The 15,222-nt window shown below is 39.8% G+C and overlaps 1 protein-coding gene across 1 annotated transcript in view; it reads right to left on the reverse strand.

Moving 5' to 3' along the window:
* Nucleotides 1-10,791: 10,791 nt before the first annotated feature.
* LOC128362917 (short transient receptor potential channel 7-like) overlaps nt 10,792-15,222 on the reverse strand; it is a 45,297-nt gene continuing 40,866 nt past the window's right edge. Inside the window, exons 9-12 of the mRNA XM_053323781.1 lie at nt 14,237-14,458; nt 12,226-12,306; nt 11,228-11,303; nt 10,792-10,931 (exon numbers count right to left, since the gene is read on the reverse strand). Coding sequence (XP_053179756.1) covers nt 10,792-10,931; nt 11,228-11,303; nt 12,226-12,306; nt 14,237-14,458 — 519 coding nt within the window. The remainder of the gene's footprint in view (nt 10,932-11,227; nt 11,304-12,225; nt 12,307-14,236; nt 14,459-15,222) is intronic.

A 15,222-nucleotide genomic window follows, 5' to 3' on the forward strand; every position in this document is an offset into this window, starting at 1 on the left:
CTGACTCATTAAAGTTTTGAATACCAGAGCACTATTCTCAGTCCATTTACTTTGGGTAAGACTTCATATTAAAGACCAACAAAACTGATCCTTCCTCTAAATCACATGGCTTGTCCTGTCTGATTGGAACATAACTGTTCTCTGTGATTGCTGCTTGACACTAAAAAGAAGATACTAAACATGGAGACTAGAAGTCAGACTGCTCTTATATGATGCTTCAGACATAAGCGTACATACAAAGGGCCAGACCCTAAAAGCGCTACTGCTCTGTTTCATATTCATCTGCACCTGTTCTGTCACAACAGAATGGCTGGCAGGCAGGCATAGAGCAAGGACAGAGGGGGCGCGCACACACACACACACACACACACACACACACACACACACACACACACACAGACACACAGACACACAGTGCAGCAAAAATACTGTGAACTTTCCCCAGACTGGTTTTTTTAAAGATATATTTTGGAGCATTTTTTGCATTTATTTGTAAGTGCAGTATTGGCATATAGGCCGACAGGAAACAGTTAGAGAGAGGGGATTGACCTGCAGCAAAGGTCCCTTGCTGGATTCAAAGCAGGGGTACTGCAATTATGTGGCATGCGCTTTCACCACTCAACTACCCAAACACTCCTGGGAAATTATTTTGATGCTAAACACGGGCAATAAAAAGTTTGAGGCCAGCTACCTACAAATAAAATATACAACATAAAAGTTATATGTGATCATGAAAGATTATAGTAGGACCAGGGTTTGGGGATATAGGGTCACATAGGGAATGTAAATACAGCCTAAAGCCTTGTTTATCAATGTGGAGGGGTAGCAGTAATTGTGATGGAGATTACTGCTTATTATTGCTTTTTGGATGTGGAACTTTTTCCCTGCATTGCTGCAGGCTAGCTGCTATCTTCATCCCCATCATACATTCACACAAATACACACAAGTACACACATGCAAGACAGTCACAAAGGCAAATCCAAAGACAAACAAAGGAAATCTGATCCATTTTATCAAAATCTGTGTGAAGGCCTGTCAAGTGTTGTCAGAATGTGCAAAACTCCACTGCAAGGTTCGTAACAGATCTAACTCGCCCAACACCATCAGGTGATGTTGGTTAGAAAGGGAGTGAAAACGATTGTGATATACCATGACATATATGTTGACAGACGCTTTGCTGTGACTAATTGTGCCAGTTATCAAGCTTAGCTCATTAGCTGTAAGCCACGACAATGGAATTTTGATTAGGAATAGTAGATTGTAATTCTTCACCGCTACAGCCTTTGTTAAGGCCTCAACCGGGTTGAGGCCTTGACGAAAGCAACACTACTCAACCCATCAAAGCCCACCCCACCCTCCTTGACTCTATCAGGCATCATGTCACACAAAACAATGAGCTTTCTCCTTCTATGTGTTCATTTACGTTTTTCATACACACATAGACAGAAACACATCTTTTGAGTCATCTTTTCGATTCTAATTCTAAAGTCTTTTCCATTTCTGTGCTGTGTGGTCTGTTTCTCTCTTCATGTATTTTCTCTCCATCCCTCCCTCCTTCCCTTTCTCTCTCTCTCTATCTCTTTCTACCGCCCTCACTTCCTCTCTCTCTGTTTCTTAATCCTTCTTATCCATAAAAAAGGGGGTAGAAAAAAGACAACTCATCCATGAAGCACTGAGAGCCCAAAATGGATATAAACAAGAACACGTTTTTGAAATTCTTTTTCTGAGTTTAATAATGTTGTTTTACATGAAGGGAAAAAAGAGACAGAGAAGTACTAAAAAGAAGCTTAAGAAGCTGATGAGATATAACCAAAGCAAATGGTGTACAGTACCATGAAAGTCAACAGGGATTATGTCTGTGTAGCCAACACAAACCAGGCACACTACTCACCCTTTCATTAACACACACACACACACACACACACACACACACACACACACACACACACACACACACACACACACACACACACACACACACACACACACACACACAAACAAAACAGGGAAACATAATGATCCACACTCTTCTGCGCTAACAGCTAATTGGAGAATTGGGTCTTTCATGCTTAGTGAATGTTATTTTATTATTCTTATTTTCCATTTTTTCCTGGAGGGAAATTATCAATGTTTAGAAAATCTTTCCTCCAAGCCTTCTGCCCCTGTTTCACATCATTCATTTTCAGTCGTCTTATATTACGCCATGTCAAATGACGATGAAGTAAAGAGCAGTAACAATAGCGTTGGTAATCTGCACTCACAGCAGTGCCTTACTGAACTGTTACAGTTAATTCCTTTAAGACAAATTTCTTGAGTCTGCTGAGCTGAGTTTTGTTTATTTGTGCTTCATGAAAAAGTGATATTGTTTCTTGCTTTCCAACATTTGCTGCACAGGCAGGAGCTACCCCAAAATAATGTGCAATCTCTGCCTTTCACTGCTTCCACTGGCAGGCTGGCTCATAAAAACAATGTTACCAAAGCTCCAAAATCATAAATGGCCAACATTTCTAAACAATAACTTCATCCCCTCTTGCCTGCTAAGACAGACAGGCACTCACACAGACGCACACATGCAAAAACACACACACCATCTGATAACATTGTTACCCCCAGACAGACTCTCAAGACTAAAACACACAGAAGAGACAGATTATGAGAGCACTGATTAGCATTTTGCACACACACACACACACACACACACACACACACACACACCCCGGACAATATGATCACTAATGGCTACGGAGGCAGCTAGGACTCCATTATCTCTTTTGTCAATACAATCCCACTCTCTGTCTGACTGACTTCCAACAAGAATCTTAAACAAACAAAAAATGTGACAAGCAAATGTCCCCCTTCTTTCACTCTCTTTTCTGTAACTGTGCTCCTTTTCTTCTTACTATTTCCTCTTTAACCTCCAATGAAAAATCAGCCATCAAAATAGGATCTCTCCCTGCCAACACATCCAACGCCCCAATTGGCAGAAATCAGACACTACACAATTAGTCACTTGATACTCTTACCAAAACACTACATACTGTTTTTTTTTAATTTCGAGGAGGAATCAAAAGGGCAGCATTTACTTTTTCACACAGTAAAAAAACACTAATTGATCCTCAAAATGAGGATATGAGCTGTCATACAACTTTTAAAACAAACACATAATATATGATAGCAGATTATACAGCAGTATGTTGACACAGGAAAATAAAAAGAAACAATTTTTACAAAGCCTACTGTGAAATCACAGTAAAACTGACATAATCTAACAAGAAAGAGCAGCAAACAAAGCAGATTCAGACAGTAACAGACCACCTGAGGCATTTCAATGTGTGATCTTGAGGACAGTAAAAAACAAAGGAAAAAAAAAATCAGGAGAGGAGCTGAGAAACTGAGCTTCAGGTATCCTCTCTGTACTGTAGCTATATTATTTGTTTCCTTCCTTCTTCATTTGCATTTCAAATGTGAATAATTTTGGGTAGGTTGTGTTCAAGATCAGTGAATGAGGTTTTAGGAATGAGGGGAGTGGACTGCCCTGGGTAAATGTCTGTGTGTCTTAGTGCAGGGAGGGTCCCTGGTCCAGTAGACATAAATTAGTAGACATAAAGGATGGAGAGGGTGGAAGAAAAGATGGGGAGTGAAGGAGGGAAGGAGGAAAGGAGGAAGAGGGAACGAGAAAGATCAAATGGGAAATAACAGAACGGGGGTGTCCCTTAAAAGCCAACATCTATGGCGCCAGTGTTAGCACGTGTGTGTATTCAGTGTGAAGTTCTGGTGTATTAACTGTAAGATAAGTCAGGGTGAGGAGGGGAAGGTGTGACAGAGAAAAACAGACAGAAACAGGTAATTGCTCATACCCGATAAATCTAATGACAGAAAGAGGAAACAGGCAGATAAACATGACCAAAACAGGAGATTAACATTAATAGGGGTCAGTCATACAGAGAAAATTGACAGAGAAGAAAAAAAAAACACACACTTGAGGGTGAGTGAGTGTGACAGGTTCAAGGTAAAAACAGAACCGAACACAAAGCAGAACAAAGAGAAAGAAAGGCAAAGTGAGTCAGAAGATGAATGTTCTTACAACAGCTATGGCTAGCCCATAAAAGGGAAGCTATGTTGAACGAACATAAATACACTGAGGGGAAATGTTGCTGTATATTACGAGACACAGTACTGGGATTGTTATAAACATAACTTCCTCTCTATGTCTCAGTCATTTTCCTTTCAGATTCACATGCAGCTGTTTTAAAGAGTGAATGGGAAATTTCTTTTTTTTGTCCAGGAAATGCTGTAGAAGTTACTGTACAGAGTCAAAAGTGAAAATGATTTGGCAGTGAGGCAAATGCTGCCCCATTTCAGCTGAATGTACATCTTCTGTGTTTTAAACATGTATTGATTACAAGAAAATTATATTGTTTTCTGTAAAATCCAGAAGTTGTAATAGCAAGAAAAAAAAAGTATATTTTGCACGTCATTAATATTTTGTACCATCATTTTAACTTGACGAAACAAGCTCTCAGTTGGAGTCTGTGGAACAAGACCATTTTTGACAGTATCAGACATAAACTATATGTTTTGCTTATCTGCTGCAGCTAACTATTATTTCTACTATCCATTAATCTGTATGTAAGACGATGGTGAGAACTCTTTATAAGTGTTTGCCAAGACCCCAGGCCAAGTTATTTTGGCCCAATCACCAGTCAGCAATGTAAAGATTTTCAGTCTACTATATAGAAGAATAAATAAACAAGTAAATGTTTCAATTAGAATTTATTCCAAAAGATTAATCAATTATCATTCAATTTATGTCAGGGTCATTGCTGACAGAAAAGCATGCAGCTAAAGAAGTCCTTCATTTAAGAGAATTCAGAATAAGAAAATAAACCTTTAACTCTACAACTCTAGACAAAAAATAACATCTTACTGGAGCATGAAGAAGAGAATTTAATTTAGGTGGTTCAGGCAGGAGTTGGCCTCAATCAGACAGGCCTATTCTCAAGGGATTTAAATAGTTTAATTATCTCTGAGAGTACAGTTATTTCTCAAATTCTGAAACTCAAACATTGACAGTAGATATTTGTTGAAATATATCTATTATTATATCTTGTGTGTGCGTGCAGTTTCTTGAGCTCCAGTTGCAGTTATGAGTGCACTCATGACTGCATCATGGCTGCATCTCTCATACCTCAGTGTGGCAGCTCACGTGCCTCTGGGCCCAGTTGAGCCACCTGGAAGGCTTGTCAGGGAGTTGTCATATAAATCCCTCTATCCATCTTCAACCAGTGCACTCCAGCTGTACAGAATTGGTGAACACTTGACAAGTCTTGCCTTCTTATAGCCCCTTGATAGCCCCTTCTTTCACCACTCAATCAGCATTCTGACTGTTCCATGAATGAGATATTGACATTTCACCAATGATGGAGACCCATAAAAAAGTTTAAACTTTTTTACAGTTTCAGATAAGAAAAAATGGTTAGAATGTTCTTCTGATTGAAATGAAGGTTATATTTAGTGACAAATTGCTGTGATTGTTACATTGTGACCGCTTTATGATCTACAATAGTGCTTTAGTTTGTTCAAGAGGTTTTTCCTGATGAGATCCTCTCTAGAGAGTTTTCTTGATGAGAGACTGAGATGGCTTAAGGAGGTGTTTGATGCAACAGGTAAGGGTTGTACCTATGATGAGTGACACACACTCATCTGTGAGTGTGCATCTGAATGTGTAAAAGTCAGCTTCTCTGTTAATACAATGTTATTATATGAGCATAAACTTGTGTTTGTTTGTGTATGAACATATTAACATTCACTGTATTGTAAGTGTTTATGACAGACACAGTCTTGTGTGTGAGGGTGCATATGTGAGTATTTGTGCCTCACTTACTGTGTAATGTGTGTTTATTTCTGGAAGAGATGGTGTTTTAGCCCACCTACTGTATGTGTGTGTTCAAGCTTCTAATAATATAAGAAGAAGCGTAAGCTTCTGTGTTTGCTTATACAAGCAAGTAGCATATTTTTATATATGTGAGGATGCTGCTATGTTTGTCTCCTGAGGGGGCTTCCAGGCAGTAGGCAAGAGGCACATTGGAGAGGGAGTCTAATCTCTCCTCCAAATCCCTGGAATCCCTGTCTTTTAGAGGCAGGGGGTCATATCGCTCACTGCTCTGCCAGGAGAGACAGAAACAGAGAAAGACAGATGGAGGAGGTGGGATGGAGAAAGAGGGAGGATGAAGAGGAAGCGAAGGAGGGCTGGAAACATTTCCTTGCCTTGGGCCTCTGGGACAAATTACACCAGAGAGGGGATGTCAGTTATACTGTGTTGTTCTAACACACACACGCACACAAGCGCGCACACACACACACGCACACACACACTCACGCTTAAAAGTCCACTATGTAAGCACACAGGCTAAAGTATTCTCACAGGTCACACACAACCGAGCACGAACAAATACACCTAACGCATAAATGTTATCTTGTGATTAAGACAAACACATGTCCAACACAATCAGACACACAAATACACACCCACACTGCCAGACTGTGTATTACTGAGTAACGCCCTAAAGGCTAAGACTCATATCAAAAGATTGATGGAGAGCACGGAAATCAGATAATAGAATTTCTTGTGAACTTCCAAAAGCACATCTCCCTCAGACTGACTTTGTTGCTATGGAGATAGTCCAGTCAGGGTCTTGGCTGCTGTTTATGTGTGCACGCTGCACAGCATTTTGTGGTTTGAATTAAGTCTTCTTTTTTTCCGAGACATTGTTTTGGCATTTCTGCTTTATTTGGTCTGCATAGTGCAGTGGTGAATGATGGGAAGGAAAGGAGTGGAGGGAACAGAGAGAGAGAGAGAGAGAGAGAGAGAGAGAGAGAGAGAGAGAGAGAGAGAGAGAGAGAGAGAGAGAGAGATTGTGACAAAGGCTATAAACCAGACAGGAAAAGGGAAAGGATGCTCAACTGAGTGCACCCAAGCTTGTAATTGTGATTACTGTAGAGTTTTTCCAGCATGTTTAAAGCTTTAAGGCACCATTTTATCTACAAATATATAACACACTTTACAAATTCGCTTACTGTAATCAGATGACTCCAATTTGTGCTGTTTGTACTTTGGTGAATTTTGGCGCATCATATGGTCATTGTTGGGAAATCTGAAATAAAATTTTGAGTGTAGGTTTTTACAGTTAAAAAGTTTGCTTTACATCAATTGCAGGTATTGAAATTCCCCAAATAAAACAAAACAAACAAACAAACAAACAAAAAACACCCTGCCTGTCATGTGGGAACTTGCTTATTATGGTTTCAACACTTAAAATAGTGGAAAGTAGTTTTAAATCAAAATATTTCTGCCCTTGAAATGACACTTCCTGCATAAACCAGTGTTGTCTGAACCAAATAGAGATCTCAGTGAAAACAAGGACACCCAACTCTGTTCAGCCATGTCATATCTAGTATAAAAGATGACCATTTAAGGCAAGTTTTAGTGACGGCTTTACAGGGTTCGTTGGCCTTTGCGCAACGGTAGACTAGACAATAAAAGGAAGTCTTTCAGTGACATCCTGAAACAATGCAGAGAGCATTTGGTGAGAGTGGTGAATTAATGGTATGGAGTAACTATGGTCTGATAAACATCTGGACATATGCTGGAGTGGAGTGTTTACAGTTCTGCTTTAGAGGGCAGCGTTCAGGATGTCTCTGACAAGACAAGTGTGTCAGCGAGGTCAACTAACACAGGTATACGACTGCATGAGCTGCACATACACATGCACAGGAAAACCAACTACTCTATTATAGAGGGACTTTTTTAGCTTTCAAGACCCTTTTAAGTCAGTGGCACTCTAAAGTACAGTATGCCGAGTCTGCACTCACTTTATGTAATGCTTTTACAGTCGTGTGAATTTTGTATTTTGTGTGTTCTAAAGTAATGACTCCTTATCACTCTGGATGCTTGGTGAAGTTGGTTTGGAGCTGTTGCATCAAAAGGATCTCAGTTAATGTTTTGTTTCTTTAACTTCTGTTCCAGACTAAGTTTCATCCTGTCAGCCAGCAGGCAGCAGCCAACTATTAGAGTGGAGTTTGCAGTATTTAACATCACTGATTGGTCACAAGCCTCTTGACTGCTTTTTTGTATTGTATATTGAATATGTATTCAATACAAATATAGTATGTTTTTTCTTAGGCCAGATTATGAGTAATTAAATTTGTTGGGATACAACCTTTGCTGATTGTTAAACATGTATTTAATGTTTTGTTAGTTTTAGTAGATTTTGGACATGAGTTTATAATATGTACTGTAGCAGTTGTTGTCAGCTACTTCTTGGTTAAGATGTTTGTGTGAAGAACTTTTAGATGTTGAGAGAAATGTGAACCTGAAATACAGGATCTCTAAGTATGTACATGAATTCAGCACTGTGTGCTATGGATGTGTGTTTCTGTGTCAGTTTACATTTAGACAATTTTGTACTTCAGGCTGCTGAAATGGTTTGTATTTAGAGCATTTATTCTGAATGAGTGAATTTGTGTGCATGTGCATATTGCTTTCTGTCAGTTTGCAGAGCATGTCTGCTTTCACTTGAGGGCTAGTGGTGGGAATGAACACTGATATTAAGACTCAGTAGATTTAATCACTTATCAGCACAGACATACAAAGTACTGTAATGATGTACCAGCCAGTTTAGAGCTTTCTCTGTTTAATTCAAGGATCAAAAATATGACAATATACAGTACAAGATTTTACTAATCAATATTTCTTGCGTACAAGTTAAAAATACAGTATTTCAGGTAATTTTATCTTTGATGTGGGAATCATCTCTGGATATCATAAGATATTCTCTGGGAGTCTTTTTATTACTGGTGTGGTTCTGCACACAGACAATAGTTAGCTGCTCTTTCATTCTATGACACATACAAATAAATAAAGATGCAAGTTCCAATACTTGTATAAATGAAAACTTGATTTAAACAACATTTGTGCATCTGAAACTAAATTCTGTCTCTAAAGTCAGCCATGTTAACCTTGTTTGAAAGCTAAACAAGACTAGGAGAAAACATAGTATATGGCTGGACCATATATATATACATGCCAGAGGGCTTTTCATTTGAAATGAAGGCTTTTCATTTGAAATGGATACAGGAATGGCGGCATTTAGCCAACCTGTGATGAACCATCATCACTCAGTCAGTCACTTTTGCATTTATAGGCTTGGTCCAGCTGTTGCAGTCCAGCCAAAAATCATCAATTAATAAACTGTATCTGAGCCATGATATGTGGGGCCTTCTACACCTACTGTACTAGTGCATTTTGGCTTTTAATCTCAATGACTCTAAAAACTAACTTTAAGGATTCAAATACAGCTTGATTTTCTATATCAGTCTGGAAAGATGAAATTTCAGTGTGATGATTAATGATGCAATGATTTGGTTTGTTTATCTTATTAACATAAATGATGTGTAATGACAGTGCACCTCAGTACTTCTCATAAACACTGATCGCCTGTATTTTACAGCTGTAAGGAGAACTTCATGAGGACATCTTGCTTTTTGGCTGCTACATATGAAAGCAAGTCACAAAGAGCCACTTGGTGATGCAAAGTATAATATCAGTTATCTAGGTTATATGTCAATACATTTAATGGCTCAAAGATGTTCATATATGCACAAGACCTAAAGTGATAATGGATTATGTGAAATTGTCCTGTCTTTATTATAATGCCCATACATATAACAACCTAGCAGCATGTTGCACATTGTATATTAAATCATTCTGCATGAGGTCTGAAGTAGCCTAATTTTATTGTCACTTTTGCACAGTTCACACGGCGCTGCACTACTACTGTGTTTCATGTAGCTATACAAATATCCTGACCGTGTATGGATGAAAATGTAATGTAATTTCTTTAATGACTTTTAAACAAGTGCATACATCCAACATTGTTTCCAGTTATTCTCTTATTCGCTCTCACTCCTGATCACAAGTTGTGCATTGTGGATGGAAATGCATTAATTAGATTGCCTGTGGTGTAAAGGGTTGTACAGTATCTTGACAGGCATCACTATGCTCGTCATCACAAAGAGAACACACATGGAAAGCAAGTCTCTCTGGTGTGAATGGTGGAAGCTTCTTTCAGATATATTTCTCTCTTGTCCCACCTCTCCTTCCAGCCTTCTCTGTGTCATCTTTTCTCTGGGTTTCCCTCTCCTCCAAGTTGGTGATGCACTGATATCTCTTGGCAGAGGAAGTGGAGGCCCTCAGCGCCCTGTGGTGTTTCTGCCCTGTGGTGCTTCTTCATATCTCGTGATGCTTGTGTTCTCCTCCTCCTATGTCTCCCTCTATCTCACACTTAGCCTGTAAGTCTGAGTCTTCCTCTCCTCTCTCACTCCCTTAAGATGTTACCTTTAATTAGAATTCCACTGTTAACACAAACCATCCGAACTGAGTTGACACCCCCTCTGACCTTTTGACCTCATGCTTTCTTTCACATTCTTTCCTAATTGCTCATTGTGTATACAAAACACTTTTTGCCTTGAGTTGGTACATTTTGCTCTATATCCATTTTCTCTCTCTCTCTGCATAAATATGCCTTTCTTCCATTTTCTAGCTTTTCTATCGTATCAACATCCTGCTTCCCCTCTCCTGCTCTCCTGCTTTCTCTGCGTCTCCCACTATTGACATCTTTAAAATACCTACCCTGCCCCTGGTTTTTGCCCCCACCTCCTCCTGATTTCACCTACTTTCGCACTCCCATCTTCTTCCCTCCTTCCCAATCCTTCCCTTTTTGCATGTCCTGTCAATGTCTGATGGTGTTCTTGCCAAACTTGTCGCTAAGTTGCTGGATGAGCAGAGCCAGCTCACCGGCAGCCTGGGATTTCTCCTCCAAGAGCTCATAACGAAGGCTGGAAATGTCTTGCTTGATCTCCTTCAGCTCGCCTATGAGACAGTCACGCACAAACACAAAAGAGCAACTGACTGAATACACAACAATCAGAACATGTGAGTATGCGTAAATACAGACAGGTATACACGTGAGCATAGATCAACAAGGTCATGAAAGTTTTCTATTCTGAACACGTGTGAGTGTATAAAGATTTATAGTGCAGTTTATCTTTCCAATGACATCCAGTATGATCTTATTTTAGGGAATTTATCTCACACTTATTGCACACATATGCCCTAATAAAATAAGCACACAATGAAAGTGGACCTTCCTGAAGTGGAAATTTTACCTTCATTGACTTCATCGTTTTCTCTATCCACTTGGGCCTTTAGCACATACCGCTTAATCAGGCGCTTCATGATCTTCTACGAGGAGAGAAGAGGATTAAATAGAGAGGAGCTGACAAGTTGATATCACAGTGTTTTTAGCCAGTAAACAAAGTTCTCTCTCCCTCTCTTTCTCTCTCACACACACACACACACAAATCATGCAGACAGCAATAGAGAACAGCAGTGTCTCTGAGGTGGTGTGTCTCAAACGTTGAGAGTATTGATCCTGTAGCTGCAAGCACGGCTCAAGTAGTCAATCCCTGTATGAAGGCACTCTGGATGTGGGTCGATAACTGTCACTGCACACTCAGCACATATACAAATGTCTAATCAAGTGATATCTCAATGCCTGGTTTGTACAAGCTTGTGTGTTTGTGTGCTTGGAGGCGTTGAGATAAATGCACAGTGGACCAGTGAAGAGACTTAGATTTGCCTCAGGGCAAAAGTGAAGGACTGAATGAAGTAAATAGCATCTTTTCCCTCCTCAGTGCTTACTCAACAAGCGCCTGTTTTCCATCTGCCTCAAATTGCTCATTAGAGGCATTTTCATCCTTTTTCTGTTGCTCTCTTTTTCCAATTGCAACTCCACCTCTACCTATTTTAATAACACTCTCACTACACACACACTTTCAAACAATTCATTGCCCTTTCATTGAAACCTTCACTCTTCTTTACCTCTGTCTCTGATATTAGTCTTTCTTTATCCCCGTCCTTGTCTGTCTCAATCTCTCTTCCTGCCATCCTTTATCACACTGCAGCCAACCCCATTCTCTTCTTTTATTCCTCTGCCCTTTTGTTTTCTTTTATATTCCTCAGACTATATGTCTATGTGTCTCCCTGTATCTCATTTCATTTTTCCTTTTGCATCCATCCACTCACTCTCTGGCTCTTCTAGTTTCTCTTCATCTTTGCTCTTTTCATTCTTCGCTCTTTGCTTCTGATTCTGCCTGTGTCTTACCTGGTATCTGGTCGGGTGTTTCCTAGATTTTCTGGGCATGAACTCTTCTCCTGGTCGTGGATAAGACCTAAAGCGTTCATCCTGTTGCAACAGTAAGATTCAGACAACAGTCTGGTGTTAAAGTCACATTTCAGGGTTGAGTGATCTTCCATAATAGAAGTATTTGAAAAGGGTATTAGAGGAGGCAACACACTGCCAAAATGAAACAACAATGAATGGCAAGGCTTAGTGTTTGAATCAGGTGCTCAGACATTTAAAGCTGTGTCCCCATCTTCAAAGAGGGGGCCAAGAGTGTTGACAACATCCTTTGACCAAAGTGAATCTCTATTAACTGACTTTTAGATGCTTTCTACGTCCATGACCTTGCTTTGTAGCTTGTCTGTCTTTTCAACACTGTAGTGTCAAAAGGAGTTTTAACTTAAGTGTGGACACATACAATGAGCTGCTACCTTATACCATATGGACTAAAGGTGAGATGCCCTGGATGGAGCGAAACATAATAACCAAATGATATAAAAGTGAAACAGTAAAAAAGGTTAATAGTAAATATGAAGCAACCTGAAGAGTAACTGATGAAGCTTTAAAGTTTAAACCTGGCAAAACTGGGCATGCAGGTGGTCAAGTGGTTAGAGCACATACCACGTACGCAGTGGACCCTGGTTCCAATCCCGGCTGGAGGACCTTTACTGCATGTCACACCCTCCTGTTTCTCTCATGATCTCCTGTCCATCCACTATCAATAGCCAAATCAAATTCTCTAACCCATATGTGATCCAGTCATTATTATATATTAACTGTAACTGTTATAACACCAACTACTGACATACACAACATAATTAACTTTAATTTAGTGGTTGGATGTCCTATATGAGAGACAGACCAAAAACGTTGAGAGGAAAAAATTACTGACTCACAATGACCATGTTGTCTTCTCTAAATCTTGCTTAAAATTCTTGAGGCTGTACTGTAGTCAAGTGTGAGCTTATTTATTGATCACTTGCTGCACCTGCTTGGCTCTCCAGTTAACTGTCAGGGCTGCATAGAACTTTAGGAAGTCATGGAGGCAGCAGGGTGTAACCCATCTTGTCCCTATCCAAAACTTGCCCAAGCATTTGAGCAGACGCAGGCAGATCCAATGGCCCGACAAATAGCTTAGCCGAGGCGCTGAGGTGAGACATTTGAGCCGAGGAATCAGACAGAGTCAGAGTGGAGCAGACAAGGCTAGCGCTTAGATTGATTCTGTGTTAAATGGCCTATGCTATTTTTTTCACGCAACAATTTCTTTTCATTACACTGATTTTATTTAGATGGACAATCCTTGAGAGGGAGAAAGGGTGAAAATGAATGAAACTGAAGTTGCATCCCAGGCCTGCAATGGGGACTATCATGTATTTCCTGGGTCTTAACCACAAGACCATCTGAGCACATTTGTATATTACATATACTGAAGTAATTGGTACTGGAAGCAGATACTGTAAGCCAGACTGATGCATACAAACAAGTCTGCTGCAGATTGTTTTCGTTGTAATTAGTTAGCTTGTCCTTTGCCCCTTTTCCAAATTCAACAATTACTAGTTAACTAAAGCCACATGGGAATGTAATTTAGTTTGGATGGAGCCTGGAAAACAAAAATATCGAGATAGAAAGTGCAGATTAAAAGTAATTATTTTGTCCATCGCAACATACTTCTTTTATAAAGAAATGAAAAAGGAAAAGCTTCACATAAGCAAATAGAGTGCTAAATCAATCATTGCTGTGCAAAGTTATTCATGCATAACTGTCACTTCATAATATTTTCTGTTGTCTGAGAAAGGGTGGAATGGGAGTTAAGAAAAACAAGTACTATGTTGTCAATAAAGTGTAAAGTGTGAAATTGCTGGCTCATCAAAGCACTTAAAATAGATAACAAAACTGAGATAAAGGGAAACTCAGCCTAAAATGCATCATTTTTCTTGAGTTTGTCATTATAATTTGTTACAAGATTAGGCATGAAGAACTTCTGGACACATACCTTGCCCTGTAAGTTGAGCATGCCCAACTCCAGCTCGTTGTTGTGGCGACGGCTGTTGGCCTTGCACAGACGTATCAGGCAGGACTTGATGCGGAGGACCAGGTAGTAGAAAGACTTTGGGCTGGGAACTAGGTTGAAGGGGGCAGGCAAGGTACGGCCCTCATCAAAGTAAGAAAGCCACAACTTAGCTCGAGCAAACTTCCACTCCACATCGGCATCCTCCTACAGAGGCAAAGAGAAGAAGGGTGCATCTGACATATGAGGGTCTGGTGCTAAATGCTTGCTAGCATGCTAACTTTAGCTAATTACAGTAGCAACTAGAAGAGCACACTGAGTAGAGTGTCTGTGGGCATTTGTAGTCTCAGTTTTCTTTAAGATGCATAGAATAGGGTGATAGCATTGTAACCAAGCATCCTGGGTTTCCAGTGATTATTTATTAGTAACTTCTCAATTTAAACATTGTTATTCATTTAGAACATTTTGTTCTAAATGACATATCTATGGATATCAGTTTTTGGGGTACGACAAAGCAAAGGTCAAAATGTGGCTGGAAGCAGACTTGTTTTTAACCTGGCCAATAGATGGAAAGGCCTTTTTGCTGCAGTTGTTTGCGGCCCTACCAGGCAGTTAAGAAGAGTGAGGAGTCAGCAGTCAATGGAAAATGCATAGAAAACACATTATAAAACAATTGTGAATCACGGCAACCTTGAAAGATCTTTAAGCATACACTCATATTAACAAAGAAATGATGCTGATGGGTCCAGTATGTGAGATTATCTGCAGACACATACACACACACACACACACACACACACACACACACACACACACACACACACACACACACAATTTCCTTCCAGCCTGGCAGAGATGCAGAGATAACAAACACAAAGTGCAGCTGATGGGAATGCATTCGTTTTGAAAGAATCTAGTTATAAACCAAAATTGTACTTGAGGATGACACTGGATGAAAACTAGATTGTTTT

The sequence above is a fragment of the Scomber japonicus genome, chromosome 8, assembly GCF_027409825.1.
Source record: "Scomber japonicus isolate fScoJap1 chromosome 8, fScoJap1.pri, whole genome shotgun sequence".
NCBI classification, from domain to species: domain Eukaryota; kingdom Metazoa; phylum Chordata; class Actinopteri; order Scombriformes; family Scombridae; genus Scomber; species Scomber japonicus.